Consider the following 20,401-nt stretch of genomic DNA (forward strand, 5'->3'; position numbering starts at 1 on the left):
TCCTGCTTGCATTTTGCATCCTGCCACTATGTGTTGGAAGGTTTCTGAAGTTTCTTTGTATATTCTGCACCTTGGGTCTTGTCTTGTGTGGTAGTTTCCTGCTTCTATGGATCTGGTATTAGTGTGTGCTCTTGTGCCGCTATGATTAGTGCACATACTGGTATGTTACCATGCAAATATTTTTTTACTGTGACAACTAATTTAGCTTAGGGCTTTTTGGGGTATAGGCTAAGTTAGTCCACTGCACACTTTATTAACTCACTGGTTTATGTGGATTTCTGTGATGACATCTGTACTATTTGAGGATGTAATTGGTAGATTTTTGCTTGCCCTATGTCATTTGTGATATTTATACCACGTGATTATGTGGATTGTATCAGATTATTGTGTTGTGTTGTGGTAGGAGGTTCCATGGTTCAGTCCCTCCTTTTTTATTCCAGTATCTCTTTGCACATACTGTTTTTATGAATTTCAATAAAGTTTCATATTGTAATATTGATACACCATTGTGTGGTGCCTAGTCCATTTTTGGTATATACTTTGGCTACCACATCTGTTTCATTGCCATTCTTCTGATGTATTCCTGGATTCTCCTGTTTAATCCGTGATGGTGGCTTGGATCAAGCCTCGACTACCCTCCTTTCTGTTGGTAAACAATCTTTGGGTACTACACTTAGGGTGGAGATCTCCATGCATTGTGAGGAGCTTTCGTGTCTTCGCATCTGCAGCTTCCATCTCTTCTTTTGGCCAGCACACTATGCCAGCAGGGTATCTGATAACTGGCAGGGCATATGTATTGATGGCGCAGTTTTTATTCTTCCCATTGAGCAGGCTCTTCAGAACCTGTCTTACTCTTGGCTGGTATTTGCATGTTGCTGCTTTCCTTGAGATATATATATATATATATATATATATATATATATATATATTAGTGTCTTTAGCTCTTTGGATAAGTGTAGTGGCTAAGTGCGTTCTGGAGAGGTTGTGATAGATATGGATTATGTCTGGTGTTACAGCTTGGCGGAATTGCTGTGAAAGTGATTAGAAGAGGTGAGGCGGGAATAGTCTGGGAGAAGGGAAGCCCTCCTGACTAGAACTACTTCAATAGTATATGCAATATTTCAGAATTAGAGATGGGCGGACCCCTGGATGCTCGAGTCTGGTGGTTTCAGCCAAACAGTTTAAAAAAAGTTCGGGTACCAGAACAGTACCCAATCCCAAACCCAGCCTGGACCCCATTCACTTGAATAAGGGGCCCTAATATACAGTGTCTGTCATGCTGTAATGTCCGGTCACTGAGGCTGCGTTCAAAGCTAGGCCCATGAACTACGGAGACCTCGGTGAGATCACGGCTAACACAGAGACAAAAAGTCTCACAGTTCAGCGGTAAGTTCAGTGCAGATTGCCAGGAGGAATTTCTCACTTTTTCTCACTGTGCTAGTGCTGATCTTAGGCTAGTTTCACACTAGCATATGGCAGAGCTGCGGAGGGATGCAGCCTACCTCCGTGAAGCTCCACCCATGGTCGCACCTCCTCCATTCAGCTCCGTTTACATCGGCATGCGGCCTACGTACCCTATCACTAGCTTTGGGTATGCAGGCCATGCTGATGTATGCGGATGCCTCCGCATGCGTCGTTTTGACGGTGCAGTGACCTACGCCAAACGCAACGTGTTGTATCTTGTTGCGGTCATTGCACTGTCAAAACGACACATGTGGAGGCATCCGCATACATTGGCATGGCCTGCATACCCAATGCTAAAGATAGGGTATGCAGGCCACATGCCGATGTAGGCGGAGCTGAACGGAGGAGGTGCGGCATCTGGCGGAGCTTCACGGAGGATTCCTGAGGAGATCATTTGCATATTCCTAGTGCCTTCTGGGATAAGTGAAGAGTCTCCGCGAGCTCAACGATCACTGGGCTTTGGCCGTTGCAGCTGAAAAGAGGAAATCGGAAAACCGCGCAAATTTTGGCTCATCTTTCATCGTTTTTAGGAAATCTCAATATGGAAGAGGCCAGGAGCCATTTCGTGAGCTGCATTTCTTGCTACATGTTCACAGACTTACCAGTGGAAAAGCCAAACTTCACATGCCACAAATGCAAGCTTGTGTCCCTGTTGGAGGAAAAGTTGCAAAATCTCGAAGAGAGGTTAGCTACGTTGAAGATCATTAAGGAAGGTGAAGAGTTCTTAGACAGAGCAGAATTATCTCTTCATGTTACAGAAAGAGAAGAAATTCGAAGTGCACCTGAAGAAACAGAGGAATGGAGACATGTGACCCAGAGAAGCAGGAGGATCAGGAGGCAGTCAGCACCCATACTGCTCAGGAACCAGTACCAGGCTCTCACGCAGGAAAACAATGAAGAAATACATCAGGATAAGACTTTGCCCACAAACAGCAACCTTGTACGCCTTCAGAGTCCTCCTGGATGGAGAAAGAAAAATGTTGTGAAGAAGAAACGGCGAGTGGTGGTCATGGGGGATTCCCTGTTGAGAGGAACAGAGGCCGCTATCTGCAGACCGGATATAACTTCAAGAGAAATGTGCTGTCTTCCAGGTGCAAAAACTAAAGATGTGTCTGACAGGATATCAGGACTCTTCAGACCTACAGATGACTACCCATTCCTGCTACTACATGTGGGGACAAATGACACCGCAAGAAACGACCTGGAAACCATCTGCAGAGACTTTGAAAACTTAGGCAAGAAAGTGAAAGAACTGGGAGCGCAGGTGGTCTTCTCTTCCATCCTCCCAGTAGATGGCCATGGAACAAGGAGGTGGAATAAGATTCTGCAGGTGAACAACTGGCTATGTCGATGGTGCCGTCAGCAACGATTTGGATTTCTGGATCACGGAGTGAATTACCTTTACGATGGACTACTTGCTAGAGATGGGGTGCACCTTATGAAGACTGGAAAACATGTATTTGGAAGTCGCCTTGCTACACTTGTAAGGAGAGCTTTAAACTAGAACAACATGGGAAGGGAAGCAAAAGACCAGAAAAAGCCATACACCTGAGAAATGCTATTGAGAACTCTGCTATTAGAAGTGGAAAGGAAGAACAAAGACAAAAGAATCTAAATAATAAAATTATTGGAGAAAGAGAAACCAATCACAAACTAAAATGTTTATATACTAATGAGCAAAGCATGGGCAACAAACAAGGAGAATTGGAACTACTAACGCAGGAAAAGAAATATGATGTAATTGGAATCACTGAAACTTGGTGGGACGATCCACAAGATTGGAATACAAGACTAGAAGGATACAACTTATTTGCAAGAAACAGACCTGATAAATGAGGAGGAGGTGTCGCATTGTATGTTAGAAACGCGTATATCTGCACAGAGATTGAAGCTTCAGAGACTGGGAGTTCTGTGGAAACTGTTTGGGTAAGAATACAAGGACAGAACAATGGAAAGGACACCATTGTAGGCATTTACTACAGGCCGCCTGTGCAAGCTGAAGATATGGATGACCTCTTTATGCATCAAAGTTCTCCAAAAAATATGACATAGTTGTCATGGGAGATTTAACTATCCAGACATTTGTTGGGAATCTTTCTTAGGCAAAACTAACAGGTCAAGGAAATTCTTATCCTCTCTTGCTGACAACTTTATCTTCCAAAAGGTAGGGGAGAAAACGAGGGGAACTGCCACCTTGGATCTAATCCTTATAAACAGGGAGGAAATGGTTGAGGAGGTAAAAGTGGCTGGGACCCTAGGAGGTAGCGACCATGCTATTTTAGAATTTTGGATAACTAGAGGAGGAAGACATGTGAAGACTCAGACGTCAAGGTTAGTTTTCAGAAATGCAGATTTTAAGGGATTCAGAAAGAGAATTGGAGGGATCCAATGGCTGGATATCCTTAAAGACAAAAATGTCCAGGAAGGATGGGAAATCTTGAAAAATGAAATTCTCAAAGCACAATTGTTAACAATTCCGAAAAGAGGGAAGAATAGAAAGCATTTAAGGAAACCAGGATGGATGAAGACAGAACTTAAGCACATGCTAAAAAGGAAGAAAAACATGTTTATAAAATGGAAAGAGGGAGGCATATCTAAAGAAGAATATAATGCTGTCTGCAGAACCTGCAGGGCACAAATCAGATTATCTAAAGCTGACAATGAATTGAGGCTTGCAAGAGATGTCAAAAGCAATAATAAAGGATTTTGAGGATATGTCAAAAGTAAAAGAAAAGTCAAAGATGTTATAGGATTTTTACAGGATGAAAATGATGAAATGGTAAGATAGGATGTTGAGAAGGCCGAACTTTTAAATTCCTATTTTGCATCTGTTTTCTCTCAGAAAGGAAATATAACATCAACTGTTCTTCACTGTCCTATTAAGGGAATAGAAGAATCCAGGATATCTATAAACAGAAAGATAGTAAAGAAACACTTATCTAACCTAATTGAATTCAAGTCTTCAGGTCCAGATGAATTGCACCCCAGAGTACTGAGGGAGATAGCAGAAGAAATTTTTGAACCCCTCTCCATAATCTTTGAAAATTTTTGGAGAACAGGAGAAGTCCCAGAAGACTGGAGAAGAGCAAATGTTGTTCCTATCTTCAAAAAGGAGAAGAAGGTGGACCCTGGAAACTGTAGGCCGGTGAGTCTGACTTCTATACCAGGAAAGATCTTTGAACAAATTATTAAACAACATGTATGTCAGTACCTGGATAAGAATGAAGTGATTAAACAGAGTCAGCATGGGTTTGTAACTAATAAGTCATGTCAGACTAACTTAATTTCATTCTATGACGGAATCACTGATTGGGTGGATCAAGGAAATGCTGTAGATATAGTATATCTTGACTTCAGCAAAGCATTTGACAAAGTATCTCATACAATCCCTTATTGAAAAAATGACTAAGTATGGAATGGACAAGGCAACTGTTAGGTGGATTCATAACTGGCTTAGTGATCGGACCCAAAGAGTGGTCGTAAATGGCTGCACATCCAGTTGGAAGAATATCTCAAGTGGGGTACCATAGGGCTCTGTCCTGGGCCCTGTATTGTTCAACATCTTTATCAATGATTTAGATTAAGGAATTGAGGGTAAACTGATTAAATTTGCTGATGACACAAAGCTAGGAGGGATAGCTAATACTAGAGAAGAGAGAGGATTCAAAAAGATATAAATAAACTGGAGAAGTGGGCAGCAACTAACAGAATGGTTTTTAACAGGGAAAAATGCAAAGTACTTCATCTGGGCAATAAAAATGAAAAAAGCATATACAGAATGGGAGGAATAGGGCTAAGTGACAGCACATGTGAAAAAGACTTGGGTATACTAATAGATCACAGACTGAATATGAGTCAACAGTGTGATGCAGCAGCAAAAAAGGCAAATGCAATTCTAGGATGTATTAACAGAAGCATACAGTCTAGATCACGTGAAGTCATTATTTCCCTCTACTCCTCTTTGGTTAGACCTCATCTGGAATATTGTGTCCTGTTTTGGGCACCACATTTTATAAAAGATATCAACAATCTGGAGCAAGTTCAGAAAAGAGCGACAAGAATGGTGACCGGTCTGCAAACCCTGTCTTATGAGGAAAGGTTGCAGGATTTGGGAATGTTTAGTTTGCAAAACAGAAGACTGAGAGGAGACTTAATAGCTGTCTACAAATATCTAAAGGGCTGTCACATTGTAGAAGGATCATCTTTATTCTCATTTGCACAAGGAAAGACTAGAAGCAATGGGATGAAACTGAATGGGAGGAGACACAGATTAGATATTAGAAAAAACTTTTTGACAGAGTGATCAATGAGTGGAGCAGGCTGCCACGAGAAGTGGTGAGTTCTCCTTCAGTGGAAGTCTTCAAACAGAGGCTGGACAGACATCTGACTGGGATGATTTAACGAATCCAGCTTTGAGCAGGGGGTTGGACCAGATGGCCCAGGAGGTCCCTTCCAACTCTACGATTCTATGATTCTAAGTCCGCATCCCTCCGCAGCTCTACCATACACTAGTGTGAAACTAGCCTTATCGAACCCATATAGTACGAACCAGTACAGTAACATGGATTTCCTGGTGAAGTCCATGTTCGGGGTCCATGCCCGAACAGTAAGTGTTCAGTATGGACCCCAAACTTTACTGCTTGGGTTCACAGATCTACTGAGGAGAAAAATTAATTCTTCAATCACTGCAGTGTCAATATAGGAACAAAATACCTTGCCAATTAAATAAATCTGCACAAATACTGCTATAGTAGCAAATGGTGGCAGTCGTAGGACCTGAGTGGTTTCCCTTTAAGTAGCATTCCACAAATGATAAATTATCTTGTCCGATAAAACAGTCTCTTCATTATTTGCAATGCTGCTTTTAATCCAATGCTAAATAAATTCATGCCATTTTTGTATATTTCAGATAATGTGGGCAACTTCCTATGCAATGGGATGTGACGTATCCGAGTGCTCAAGCGGGCCTAACAAATATGTTTACGTGTGTCACCTTTGTCCAGCGTAAGTATTGATTGTGGAATGGTTTCTACATCACAGGCTCCTGGATTAGGTTCATACATCTAATTAGGTGAAGAACAGAGGTTTCCAGTTTAAAGGAAGAAAGTTAAAAATTTGTAGCTAGGCTTTCCTTTACCCCAAGCAGTGAATCAGTTCACTATCCTAACCTTGTATCTAAATAATCCTGGTCAAGGCAGCCTAGCTTGTCATTGGTATCTCTCCTGGCACCCAGCATCTGAAGTAAATGCCACAACAACATCCTCACTTAAAGTGGTGGTCTGACACCTACAATGTCCTTCCTAAATAACTATCTTTGGGTCGCCCTCCCAGGGCCGTGGGGTACTCGGTACCGGGCCAGTATCAGTGGGATGTGTCACAGCAGCGGTGACCCGGACCGTGGTCCTGGGCGCCCAAGTCAATGGCGGGGAGATGTGAATGGTGGAATATAGTAGATGAATAGTTTGTGACGCCACCTGTGTTGTTCGGCAAGGGAGGTGTTAAGCCGACGCTGCAAACAGGTCCTCTGGGACAGACTGTTGTCCCAGGGCAGTGTAGATGTGGAGACACTTAGATGGTGTAGTGTCCGGCGCAGGGGATGTAGCAGTGCTGGGCGGACGGACGCAGGAAGAAATGGAGGACACCAGGGCATGTAGTTCCAACGCTTTACTCACAGTCCGTAGTGCCCGCTTCTGTACCGTGTCCTCCGGGTCAGAGACTCTGCCAACCTCCAGGCAAGATGGAAAGCTCCCCTCCAACACTCCGCCAACTTATGTGCCTTTCCTGAACGTCTCTTCTATAGCGCCTTTTAGTGTGAAGATCTCCAGTACCGTGATACTCTGGAGTTCCTCCTGACAGATGTTCCTAAGAATTCTACTTGTACGGCAGACAGCTGTAGCCTGCTTCGGGGACTCCCTTCTCCTGAGTCCCGGCTCTCTATCCAAGTGCTGTTGTGCCCCAAGTCTTAGATGGGAGTAGTACATTTACAGCCAACTACTCCATCGATGCTGCAGAACCATAAGTGTCCATACAACCTCGGGGACCAGGCCCCGGTCTTGCGCTGATAACCTATAGGCAGGGTTCCTCTTCTAACCCACATCCTCTCTGTTCTCTCTACTCCTTCCTTCCGTGCTTGTCTTTCTTTCTTATGGAAGCTAAGGTTTCAGTTCTACGTCTTTCTCCTTCTTTTCGTTTCCGGTGCCAGCTGGCTCAGATCACTGAGGCAGCTGCAGCACTCCTTCCTCCATCCCTTCTTCCAGGGATCCTCACTCCTGTCTGAGTGACTTCCTACCCGACTGACCTTCTGTCAGACTGACCTGACTCACTGAACTCTCATCCTACACTTTCCCACTCTTTTAAGTATCTTAACTCCACCCACTTCCCAGCACGTAGAGTGTTCCAAGCAAGGAACCACCAAAGGTACTCTGCTACCCTCTGAGCAAGGAGCCGCAATGTGGTTGTGCAGAACTACCCTATTGTGTGGGGTGCGAGTGTCGGAGCGTTGAAAGGAGTTCCCACCTTACCTGGATGGTGGGGTACCACACCTTTAAAGAGAGATAGCAAAGTGCAGTACCTCTGTGGCGAATGAGCCTCAGGGGCGCCACATCTTTACATCCTAACCACTTTTGTAATAAGCTTTATTATAAAATGTCCTACACTTCTCCCTATATTTCACCAAATAAATCAAGGACTAATGTGTTCATATACAGATACATACCAAAGAAGGAAAATGTAATGGCAAAGCAGGAGAATAATTTTCAAAGAGACATCATGTCATATAACCCCACATGTAATGTGCATATGACATACATAAACCAAGAGTCCATATTACTTGTCTGGAATAAGTACACTATTCACTCTGCCTGTTTCCCCTATTAAAGATTCATTAGGAGTGGATATCATGGTCCTAGAAGAATGAACCCTATGTTAGGACATCCTTGTGCTCAGTGTCCCATGTGCAGTGAGTGCAGCGGAGCGGAAACCTCCACTCTCCATCAGAGATCAGTCTCTCTACAGATTATCCAGGAGGAAGAGGAAGCTGGGGCTGCATTCACTCTCCACAAAGTCCATCACCCATCCTGGAACAGGACATCCCACATCTTCTAGTGCTGCCTTTAAATGAATTATAGCAGGGGTCAGATGTAGATGCAGTGAGTGACACCAGCACCTCTCCACAGCTTAAAAAACAAATCTGAACTGAGAAAAGTAAGTTAATGTGTATGCACAATGTAAGTGCATATTAACACATGACCATTAACCAGAGAAAACAAAAAGCAAAAAACACAAATATCCTGAACTAAAAAGTAAAAAATATACTGCAAATAATGCATAAAGGTAATAATAATAATAAGGGTATTTAGTAAACATAATTTTGATCAAAATAATGTACAAGCCATCCCGCCACGTCACGGCAACCCTTGTGGGACAGTCCCTACTCTAGTATTTAAAAACTTTTCACTTGCCAAGTGACGTGAATGTGAATAAGGATCGAGCGGCTGAACCACTAGTAACAGTGTAGGCCAGACTGGATGGCTTTCCCAGCTCAGAAAGAGGGCGGTCACACCCATATATGCACTGAATGCACAATGAAATGAATAAAAAACAAATCTGAACTGAGAAAGTAAGTTAATGTGTATGCACAATGTAAGTGCATATTAACACATGACCATTAACCAGAGAAAAGAAAAAGCAAAAAACACAAATATCCTGAACTAAAAAGTAAAAAATATACTGCAAATAATGCATAAAGGTAATATTTTTATTATTACCTTTATGCATTATTTGCAGTATATTTTTTACTTTTTTACTTTGTGTTAATATGCACTTACATTGTGCATACACATTAACTTACTTTTCTCAGTTCATTTCATTGTGCATTCAGTGCATATATGGGTGTGACCGCCCTCTTTCTGAGCTGGGAAAGCCATCCAGTCTGGCCTACACTGTTACTAGTGGTTCAGCCGCTCGACCCCTATTCACATTCACGTCACTTGGCAAGTGAAAAGGTTTTAAATACTAGAGTAGGGACTGTCCCACAAGGGTTGCCGTGACGTGGCGGGATGGCTTGTACATTATTTTGATCAAAATTATGTTTACTAAATACCCTTATTATTATTATTACCTTTATGCATTATTTGCAGTATATTTTTTACTTTTTAGTTCAGGATATTTGTGTTTTTTGCTTTTTGCTACCTCTCCACAGCTTATAGCAATGTCCTCAAACGAATCGATATCAGCGCGCAGCTTTGGTGTCATTGCTTCTATCGCCGCCACCTGCTGACCACTTGTTTGAGAGCATTGCTAGATGCTGTGGAGCAATGATGCTGTCACTTTATTGATTATATCGCTGCTCCCTGATGACATCTTGTTTCATAGAAACTGCGGCAGAGCTGATAGAAGCAAAGTGCCAACTCTGCACTTACATCTCCCGCAGCATCTATCATCATAGATCCAGGACATCTTGAGAAGGTGGCCATGCACGAAACTGTAGTAACTGCAGCACCGCACTCTGATAATGTCCTATATGAGGAAGGGTGGAAGACGCTTAAGTAAAGTGGCCTCCAACCTCCTATGATGTTACGTTTTAGACTTCATTCCAGCGGAACGCTTCAGGAGATGTAGTAAAAAAACATATTTAGGGATTAGCAGAATAAGAGGAAAGTGTAGGGCACTTTATAATAAAGCTGATCAGGCGGTTAGTGTGTAAAGATAGATATTTAGAAAGGACATTTTAGGTGCTTTATATGTATGTATTAATAATTATGTTACCATTTATATTTCCAATTAAAGAGGAAACAAAGGCTCCAGACTTTATCCCTGGAAGGCGGGGAAGCCATGTGAGGACTGCCCCAATTCATGTGAAAACAATCTCTGCAGTAAGTTCTTGGCGGAAAAATCTTACATTTTATTTTACTTTTCCCCATTTGGTGATTTCTGTCAGTTTCTGATTATAATCCAGATACTGGGGATGTGTCGATAATTAAATAACAATAGTTCTAGAGAGGTTCACAAGCTGACATTGAAGTATCATGGGTACAAGTCATCAATAACCCTTATTGTACAATCATTTACATTAGGCGGTGTGCCCCAAAAAAGCAGGGTGCCCCCAACACACTAGCCTCCACATTGCCCCCTATTTGAGCAGTAAAGCAAAGGAAGCCATATTGTCCTATAACATTGTCATCCACATCACATTATAACATACTGCCGTAAACATTGGGATCTACAGATACAATGTCACCCAAACTTTAGCTTCCACAGCGCCCCCTTCCTATTGCAAGAAAAGTACCCTCATAAGCACAGGAAGCCATATTCCTCTCCCCTCCCCAAACTCTAGCTTCCTCAGTGCCCACATAATTCAGCCAGATAATGTTCCCTCATAAGCACAAGAAGCCATATTGCCCCATATAGTTAGTTTGAGCTGTATCCACCTCATATTGCCAGGTAATGTATCTGATGAAGACAGTAAGCTACCTTGCCCTCATAACATCAGCTGCATTTTATATTGTCAAGTAATGTACCTTAATGATGACTAGAAGACACATGACCTACATGACGTTACCTTTTACATTGTCAACTTTAATAATGTACCCCTATAGGGAGTTGTTCTCCTGTCGCGTTCCTGCCTAATCTCCCTCGTTCCCACACTCACAGGAAACACTCCTACAGTGCCCATTTTAATGCCAAAAACATCATTTCTTATTCCTTAAGCTTGTCAACCTTAATTTACTTTATAATAATAGTTCGGCATTGAAAACTGGGGGTTATTTAGCTAAAGTTGTGGTGAGGTAAGGCTGGCTCCAGATTTTCGTGGGCCCAGGGCCAAAGAGTGTCAATGGGCTCCTTTAACACATGCCACAATTCACGATCCACTGATACGGCAGAGAAATAGTGGTATAGTACAATGAAAAATACTTCACTTCTTACATCTCATGACTGATATCCATTTTAAATTCTCCAATAGCTCGAAAAACGGACAGAATATTACTCCATACAGTATCATGGCCACCGCATAGTGCACTATACAGATTAATGAGACCCATATATTTCTCCGTACAGAATCAATGGTCCCATATAATGTTTGAAACAGTATATGATGAGCTCCACATAATGCTACAGTATATGTTGGTCCCCATGGATGAAGTTCCACTGTCTTATGGGCCCAAATAATGCTCCAAACATAATGGGCCCCATTTCTAATGCTCCAGTGCATAATGGGTCCTGTAAATGCTGCTCCAGTGTCTGATGTCCACCTTTGGAATGCTCCAGTGTATGGTGGGCCTCATATATCATTCTCCAGAGTATAGTGCTCCCCAAAAATAGCTGTCCCAACATTGAAAACAATGAAATAAGTCTCCTCGCTAGGGAATCCCTGTACTAGTCTGGACTCCTCGTCGTCTCCATCTTCCATCTCACTGCACTTGGACTGTTTAGGCAGAGGGCGTACAGACGTGATGTCATCGCACTCTCTGACCAGAATGTCACTGTCAGGAAACGCGGAAGACGTCACGGTGGTGGAGCAGGGAGAGGTAAGTATTTCAACTTTTGCAAGTGATGTGATCCTGAGCAAGCGGGGGGACCCACTCGTTGGCGACGGCACTGGCACAGGGCCCCTCATAGTACGCCGGTGTGTCTGACGGCGGGTGTGCACCCCCACCGTCAGAGACACTTGATTCTACTATGAGGGACCTTGTGCCGTGCCGTTGCCAAACAGTGTGCCCACCCACCTGTCCAGGGCACCGGCACTCACATGGGTGCGTACGCCAGGTGGTGACGCCGGCCCTGTGGGGGGAGGCAGCCCAGTTAGGGAGGTGGAAAAATTGGCATATGTTGATGTTGGACATTCAGCAGCTGCAAATGGAGTAATTGGAGAAGTCTGCGGAAGAGGAGGACAAAAGCAAGCCATTTTTCTGGCAACCTACGTGTCAGCAGGGGAGGGTGGGACAAAATCCTTTGAAACTCATGCATGGTTCATTTTAATGAAGGTTAGATCATCAACATCTTGGGTCGACAGACGGGTCCTTTTTTCTGTCAGGATTGATCCTGCAGTACTGAAGACTCGCTCAGATAACACACTAGCAGCAGGGCAAGTGAGCTCCTGTAAGGCATATTGTGCCAGTTCAGGCCAGGTGTCAAGTTTACTGGCCCAATAGTCAAAGGGGATCGACCAGTGAGGAAGAACATCGATATGGGAGGAGAAGTAGTTTGTTACCATAGTTGACAACTGCTGTCTCCTGTCAGTTTCGATCGATGCAGTATTACCAGTCGTGTGAGCGGTACTTGAAAAATCAGTCCACAACATGGTCATGAAACCCCTGTGTCCAACGCCACTTCGGCTGTGTGCACCACGAATACCTCTTTCATGTTGCCACCTACGGCTTGTTGGAAAAACATCACCGCTGCTGTGTGCTGGGAATGCCTCAAACAAACGGTTTACCAGAGTTGCTTGTTAGCCAATATTAGCTCTAGGTTCTCCTGTGGCATGATGTTTTGGAATTTGCCTTTAAAGCATGGATCCAGGATGCTGGCCAACCAGTAGTCGTCATCGTTCATCATTTTGGCAATGTGGGGGTCCCTTTTTAGGATCTGCAAGGCATAATCAGACATGTGGGCCAATGTTCCAGGTGTCAATGATGCACTGCAAGTGCTGGGTGGAGGAGCACTTTCTGGCAAATCCACATCCCTCCAGTCACGCACAAACCCTGTACTTGACCTTGCCACGCCAACATTTTTTCTTGCCCCCTAAGAAGCATCCTCCTCCCCAAAATAATCATCCCCATCATCATCCTCCTCCTCTTCCTCTTCTTCCTCCACCTCGTCCACGAGACTTCTCTGACCAGAAAATGGCTGACTGTCATCAAGGCTTCCCTCCTCCTCTTTCTCCTCGGCTGCAGACGCCTGCTCCTTAATGTGCGTCAAAGTTTGCATGAGCAGACACATAAGTGGGATGCTCATGCTTATGATGGCATCATCTGCGCTTACCAGCCGGGTACATTCCTCAAAACATTGAAGGACTTTACAGAGGTCTTTCAGCTTCGACCACTACACACCAGACAACTCCATGTCTGCCTGCAAACTGCCTGCCCGTGTATCCTCCCACAAATGAATTACAGCCTGCCTCTGTTCGCACAGCCACTCAACCATGTGCAGGGTGGAGTTCCACCTTGTTGCAATGTCGATAATTAGGCGGTGCTTGGGAAGGTGGAGCAATCGCTGCAGCTTCTGCATACGACTGGAGTGTACGGGCGACTGGCGGATGTGCGAGCACAGTCTTCGCACCTTATGGAGCAGGGCTGTTAACTCCGGATAATTATTAAGGAAGCACTGCACCACAAGGTTCAAGGTATGATCCAAGCAAGGTATGTGTCTGAGTTTTGAAAGGGCTATGGCTGCCACAAAATTCCGGCCGTTATCACTAACTACCTTGCTGCCTCAAGATGTAGACTGCCCAGCCATGACTCAGTTTGTCGCTGCAAGTAGTCGGCCAGTACCTCCGCGGTGTGTCTGTTGTCTCCCAAACACATCATCTTCAACACAGCCTGCTGACGCTTACCATTAGCTGTTCGATAGTGGGACACCTCGTGTGCAACACTGGCAGCTGCGGATGGAGTGCTCGTGTGACTGCGCTCTGTGGACAAGCTTTCGCTTCTGGAGGAGGAGGGTCGAACGCCTACAGCCAACTGTTTCCTATACCATGGGCTAGGCAGCACTGTCCCACTGCCACTGTCCCCTGTGGACCCTGCATCCACCATAATAACCCAGTGCACAATGATGGACATGTAACGGCCCTGGCCATGTCTACTGGACCATGCATCTGTTGTGAAGTGCACCTTTCCACTCACTGACTGCTTGAGTTCATGGACAATGCGGTCTTTCACATGCATGTGGAGGGCTGAGATGGCTTTTCGTGAAAAGAAGTGCTGACTGGGTAGGTCATAGCGTGGTACTGCGTTGGCCATGAGCTTGCGGAAAGCTTTGCTTTCAACCAACCGGTAGGGCATCATCTCTAACAAGATTAGTTTGACAATGTGGGCGTTCAAAGCCAGTGTATGCGGATAAGAGGATGAGTACTTTTTTGTCCTACTCAGAGTCTCTGGTAGGGTGAGCTGGACTTGAGAGCTGCATATGGTGGAACTAGCGGTGGACATGGCGGACAGAGAGAGGGTTGGTGATGGTGTTGGTGGTGTTGCTGATGGCCTAGATTCAGTCTTTCCTAGCAATAACATTGTGATTCCATGACTGCTTTGCCCTTGCGACGACACCTCGACATTTGCTGCTGGTGGTGTGCTAACCGGTGGGCTTACAGTGGGGGAAGCGATGTAGCGTTGCTAACTACCTTCATTCGGAGCAGGTGCACATGTGGTACGTGAGGTTTGGTAGTCCGTCCACGCTTGCAAGTGCATGGAGGTAAAATGTCTAAGCATGCAACTCGTATTCAAATTTCTCAGATTTTTCCCTCGGCTAAAGGTCTTTGCGCACTTCTTACAGATAACTTTTGCCTGATCATTAGGATTTTGTTCAAAAAAGTGCCACACTGCACCCTTCAAACTAAAGAAGACATTTTGAGAGCTTGCACGCTGTGCTAAATTGACCGTCTGGCCAAGCTGTCCTTCAACTCTTTTGTTTTTTGTAACACGTTTTTGGACTGCTATGGTCCTGCCAGATAACAGCTGTTGCGATGTCGTTGCCTGCTGCGGATCCTCCTCCTCATCTTCTGAGCTATTGGCAGTGGCACCCTCTTCCCCCAATGGATGCCAATCTGGGTCAACAACTGGGTCATCCATCACCTCCTCTTCAATTTCATGTGCACCTTCCTCTGTGTCACCGTGTTAGGTGGTATAGTATGCGGGAAGGGGCACCTGAGTTTCATCAGGGTCTGATTCTGCCTCAGTACACTACGAGGACAATGTAGTGATTTGAGTGAATGTACCAGCAGAAAAATCTAGCAGTGGCTGTGCATCAGTGCACTCCATGTCAGATTCATCTTGGACTGGGGAATTCACGATTTAACTTGCTAACCCAGGCATGGTATGTGAAAAGAGCTCCGTGGAGTAATCGGTAGTGTGGCCTGCAACATCCTTCACTTTTGGTACGGGTGAAGGCCACAAAGAAAGGTGTTGTTCCTGACCAGGAGCCTCCAATGACGACTCAGCGCTTTTATTTTTTGAAACTTCAGAAGAGAAGGCGAGAGAGCTAGAGGCTGTGTCAGCAATGTAAGCCAAAACTTGTTCCTGAAGCTCCGGCTTTAAAAGTGGTTTACCTACTCCCAGAAAAGAGAGCCTTCGAGGCCTTGTGGAGCCAGACGATGATGCAGGCTCAACACCTCCTGCCTTAGGTGCTATTGTGCTTTTGCCACTACCAACAGATGCAACACCACCACCATCGGGACCAGCTGGCAATCCCAGCCAACTTCCATGGCGTCTTCCACCATACTTGCTCATTTTTGTGAAAATGTACCCAAAATACCACCAGCTATATGGTACTGTAAAACAAGGTAGAAGGTGTATCTACTATTGGTGAGAATTTGAATTTCACTAGAGATTTGAGGACGCTGAACTATTGTCTCAGGCCCAGTAGAGATTACACCTCAATGTAACAGGCTGAAATCGGATGGTGAATGACAAGGTGGAGGGTGTCTATAGGATTGGTGAGATTTTGGATCTCACTATAGATTTGAGGACGCAGAATTATTGTCTCAGGCCCAGTAGAGATTACACCTCAATGTAACAGACTGAAATTGGATGGTGTATGACAAGGTGGAGGGTGTCTGTAGGATTGGTGAGATTTTGGATCTCACTATAGATTTGAGGACGCAGAATTATTGTCTCAGGCCCAGTAGAGATTACACCTCAATGTAACAGGCTGAAATTGGATGGTGTATGACAAGGTGGAGGGTGTCTGTAGGATTGGTGAGATTTTGGATCTCACTAGAGATTTGAGAACACTGACAATGATGCTCTCAGTCCAAGTATGGACGCAGGCAGCCTAATAAGCAGGACTGCTGCACACAAAAGTGTGGAAAAATGAACGTTTGGTAACTGTGCAGAAAAGAGGAAGAAAAGTATTTTTGCTTTTAAAAAAGCAGTTTGCACAGCAGTGTGCAAACAGCAATGCAGCTATCAGGGAGCCTTATAAGGCAGCCTAATAACCAACAGAGCTGATGCACCAAAATATAGCCTCCCCTGTCACTGCACACAAAGTGTTGTGTTGTAAGTGGAAATCGCTAACAGCAGAAGCAGTGTTTTTTGTTCTTCTTCCCTGCCTAACGCTCTCCCTACAGAATCATCATCATCAGCAGCTCTTCTTATGCTAAGATCGGCATAAGTAAGATGGCGGTCGGCGTTCACGCCCTTTTATAGCCCCTGTAACGCCACACAAAGCCAGCCAATCACTTGCATGCCCTTCTCAAAGATGGTGGTGACCGCTGCCTATGTCATCGCGTTGCCCACAGTGTACGGCCTCCATCACTGGCTGAAAAAGGGCGCTGGAAGCATCTTTTGAAACGCGACTTTGGCGCTCTGGTCGCCGACCTCGTGGCCGACCTCACGCTATGGTCGGGTTTCGTTTCATGAAACCCGACTCCAGCGAAAGTCGGCGACTTTTGAATATGACCGACCCGTTTCGCTCAACTCTAATAACCAATTAAAGTGCTGTACTTGACGGAGGCACAAGAAGTTACCCTGCCCACATAGCACTAGCTTCCATGAAGCCGACATTACATAGCCATGTGATGTACCCGAATAGGCCTAACAAGCTATATTGCCCCCATTACATAAGTTTCCACAGTGCACACATTACATTGCCAGGAAATTCTTTTTATATTATTTATTTTTGGGGGATGGGTAGATGGGCTGGAGCATTCTCCACTAAACTAAATATTTTCAGCTACTTGGGTTCTGTATTGGACCATTCCTTTCATTAGACCACTCTATTCATTACAGCACTCCTTTCATTACAGCACTCCTTTCATTATAGCACGCTCTTTATTACAGCACTTCTTTCATTACAGCATTCCATTCACTACAGCATTCCTTTAATTAAAGCACTCCTTACATTGCAGAACTCCTTTCATTACAGCACTCCTCTCATTACAGCACTCCTCTCATTACAGCACTCCTTTCAGAACACTTCTTTCATTAAAACATGAATTTCATTAGAGCACTCCTATCATTACAACGCTCCTTTTATTAGACCACTCCTTTAATTAGAGCACTCCTTTCATTAAAGCACTCCTTTTATCAAACCATGCCCTTCAAAAGACCACTCCTTTCATTAGAAAACTCTTTTCATTACAGCATTCCATTCATTACATCACTCCTTTCAATACAGCACTCCAGTCATTAGCGCACTCCTTTCATTAGAGCAAACCGTTCAGCATGCCTTTCATTAAAGCACTGTTTTCATTACAGCACTCCTTTCATTAGAGCACTCCTTTCATTAGAGCAAACCGTTCACATCAGCATGCCTTTCATTAGAGCACTCATTTCATTGCAGTACTCCTTTCAGTATAGCAATCCTTTCGCTAGAGGACTCTTTTCATTACAGCACTCGTTTCATTAGAGCACGCCTGTCATTAGAGCACTCCTTTTATCAATGCACACCCTTCATTAGACCACTCCTTTCATTAGAAAACTCCTTTCATTAGAGCACTCCTTTCATTAGAGCACTCCTTTTATCAATGCACGCCCTTCATTAGACCACTCCTTTCATTAGAAAACTCCTTTCATTAGAGCACTCCTTTCATTAGAGCACTCCATTCATTACAGCACTCCATTCATTACAGCACTCCATTCATTACAGCACTCCTGTCATTAGACCACTCCTTTCATTAGACCACTCCTTTTATTACTGCACTACTTTCTTCAGGGCACTCCTTTCATTACAGCACTGCTTTCTTTGTAGCACTTCTTTCATCAGAACACGCCTTTCATTAGAGCAAGCTTTTCATTACAGCACTCCTTTTTTGTGAAAAGATAATCTTACTAGTGATTAACATTTCTGATTGAGGACGCCTCATGTGGCTACACATTTGTCTACCAGTAAACTTCAGAAGAAATGCGGCATAACATGAAGCCCTAGTAATTCATAGTCACAATTAATGCTGTAAACTGGGAGTCACTCCTAAGAAGCTATCAGAGGGGGTCTGTGAGGAATATGGTTTCTTTTATGTGACCCCCTCTTTATTGTTGGATTGTGCAATATACTGTAAACCATTTTTGTTTCTTTTTCAGCAAACGCTTGTCCATATCAAGACTACTTTGTTAACTGTCCAGACTTACAAAGTACTTGCAACACTGACAAATCTATGGTTGGTAACTGCCCAGCCACCTGTCGATGCACAAAAGGAGAGATAAAATAAGTGCCGCTCTGCTCCTCAGTATCTCTGCCCCAATAGATTGCGTCCCTACAAGTTCAGATGATTTATCTTTTATTTTAATATTATTTTTTTTTTTTACATATTGAAATAGCGGTTATTTAAAACACCACTCCAGCATTTTTTATGTTTTTTTTTCACCACTGAAGGGGTGCTTTAAAATGTAAGTCCCTTGACCCCTTTCTTATACTCACCCTCCGGCGTCTTCACTGTTTTTCAACACCGCTCAGTTCATGCGGCCCCATCTAGTTAGTGCAGCTTCAGACTGGCCGGAAGTCAGAACTTACATCAAAAGCTCTCAGTACAAGTGTATGGGAGACAGAATGAGGTTCTCATGAATTTACACTGACTATCTCCATGAAACTCTGGAGCAGCCGGCATGTCACAGCAGGGGACGGACCGGAGCGATGGCGGAAACAGATGAAAATTGCGGAAAATGAGTATCAGACAGTGTTGGGGGGGGACTAGGATTTTAAGACCCACTGGAGCAATGAAAAATAAAAAATGCTTGAGTGCTGCTTTAACATTTTATTCTAAGGGCAACTGTTTTATGATTCCCACATGATTTTCATGATTTGTGTAACCAAAATGGAGAAATAAAATCAATATTTTAGTCATTCTCTGCTGCTTTTTTTAATCTCTTTTTTGGGTTCTATGGCCTCATACAAAGATGCACCCTAGATATTGTATAAGGGACACCCAAGAACTTACACAAATATGGATGCAATTGCTAGAAAATTTTCAGTTCACTTATGATAAGTTATGCTGACTAGAGTTGAGCGAAACGGGTCGAAAAAATTCAAAAGTCGCCGACTTTTGGCAAAGTCGGGTTTCATGAAACGAAACCCGACCCTAGGATGAGGTCGGCCACGAGGTCGGCGACTTACGCGCCAAAGTCGCGTTTCAAAAGTTTGTTTTGCGCTCTTTTTCAGCCAATCAGGATCCACGGACACTGTGGGCAACGTGATGACATAGGCACGGGTCACCACCATCTTTCAGAAGGGCATGCAAGTGATTGGCTTGCTTTGGTGGGCGTCACAGGGGGTATAAAAGGGCGTGCACGCCGACCGCCATCTTACTTCTGCCGATCTTAGCATAGGGAGAGGTTGCTGCTGATTCTGTAGGGAGAGCGTTAGGCAGGGAAGAAGACAAAAAAACTGCTTCTGCTGCTAGCGATTTGGCATGCACAACACACCAGTCACTGTATGTGCAGTGCAAGGGGAGGCTATATAGTGGTGTATCAGTGGTGTTGGTTGTTGGGCTGCCTTCTAAGGCTTCCTGACAGGCTGGCATTGCTGTTTACCCACTGCTCCGCAAACTGCTTTTTTAAAAGCAATCCAATCTCCCTTAACCTCTTGTCACTTTGGTCACAGCTGCGCCATCGAGCCTGTCACATAGCGCTCAGATATTCATTGGGCCTCAAACTGCTTAAGCAATCCCAATTTTTTTTTTTTGTCCTGCTGAGAAGAAAAAAAAACTGCTTCTGCTGCTGATAGCAATTTGGCCTGCACAACACACCAGTCACTGTGTGTGCAGTGCAAGGGGAGGATATATAGTGGTGTATCA

General features: G+C 44.2%; 1 protein-coding gene across 1 annotated transcript in view; it reads left to right on the top strand.

The window, feature by feature from the left end:
* The window catches only part of LOC141098543 (cysteine-rich venom protein-like), a 48,451-nt gene extending 28,999 nt beyond the window's left edge, over positions 1–19,452 (top strand). Inside the window, exons 8-10 of the mRNA XM_073586421.1 lie at positions 6,374–6,468; positions 10,252–10,337; positions 18,693–19,452. Of these exons, the coding sequence (XP_073442522.1) occupies positions 6,374–6,468; positions 10,252–10,337; positions 18,693–18,820 (309 nt within the window). The 3' untranslated portion in view covers positions 18,821–19,452. The remainder of the gene's footprint in view (positions 1–6,373; positions 6,469–10,251; positions 10,338–18,692) is intronic.
* The last annotated feature ends 949 nt before the right edge of the window (positions 19,453–20,401 follow it).

Source organism: Dendrobates tinctorius, unplaced genomic scaffold (assembly GCF_039654945.1).
Source record: "Dendrobates tinctorius isolate UK_male_01 unplaced genomic scaffold, ASM3965494v1 ptg000093l, whole genome shotgun sequence".
NCBI lineage: Eukaryota > Metazoa > Chordata > Amphibia > Anura > Dendrobatidae > Dendrobates > Dendrobates tinctorius.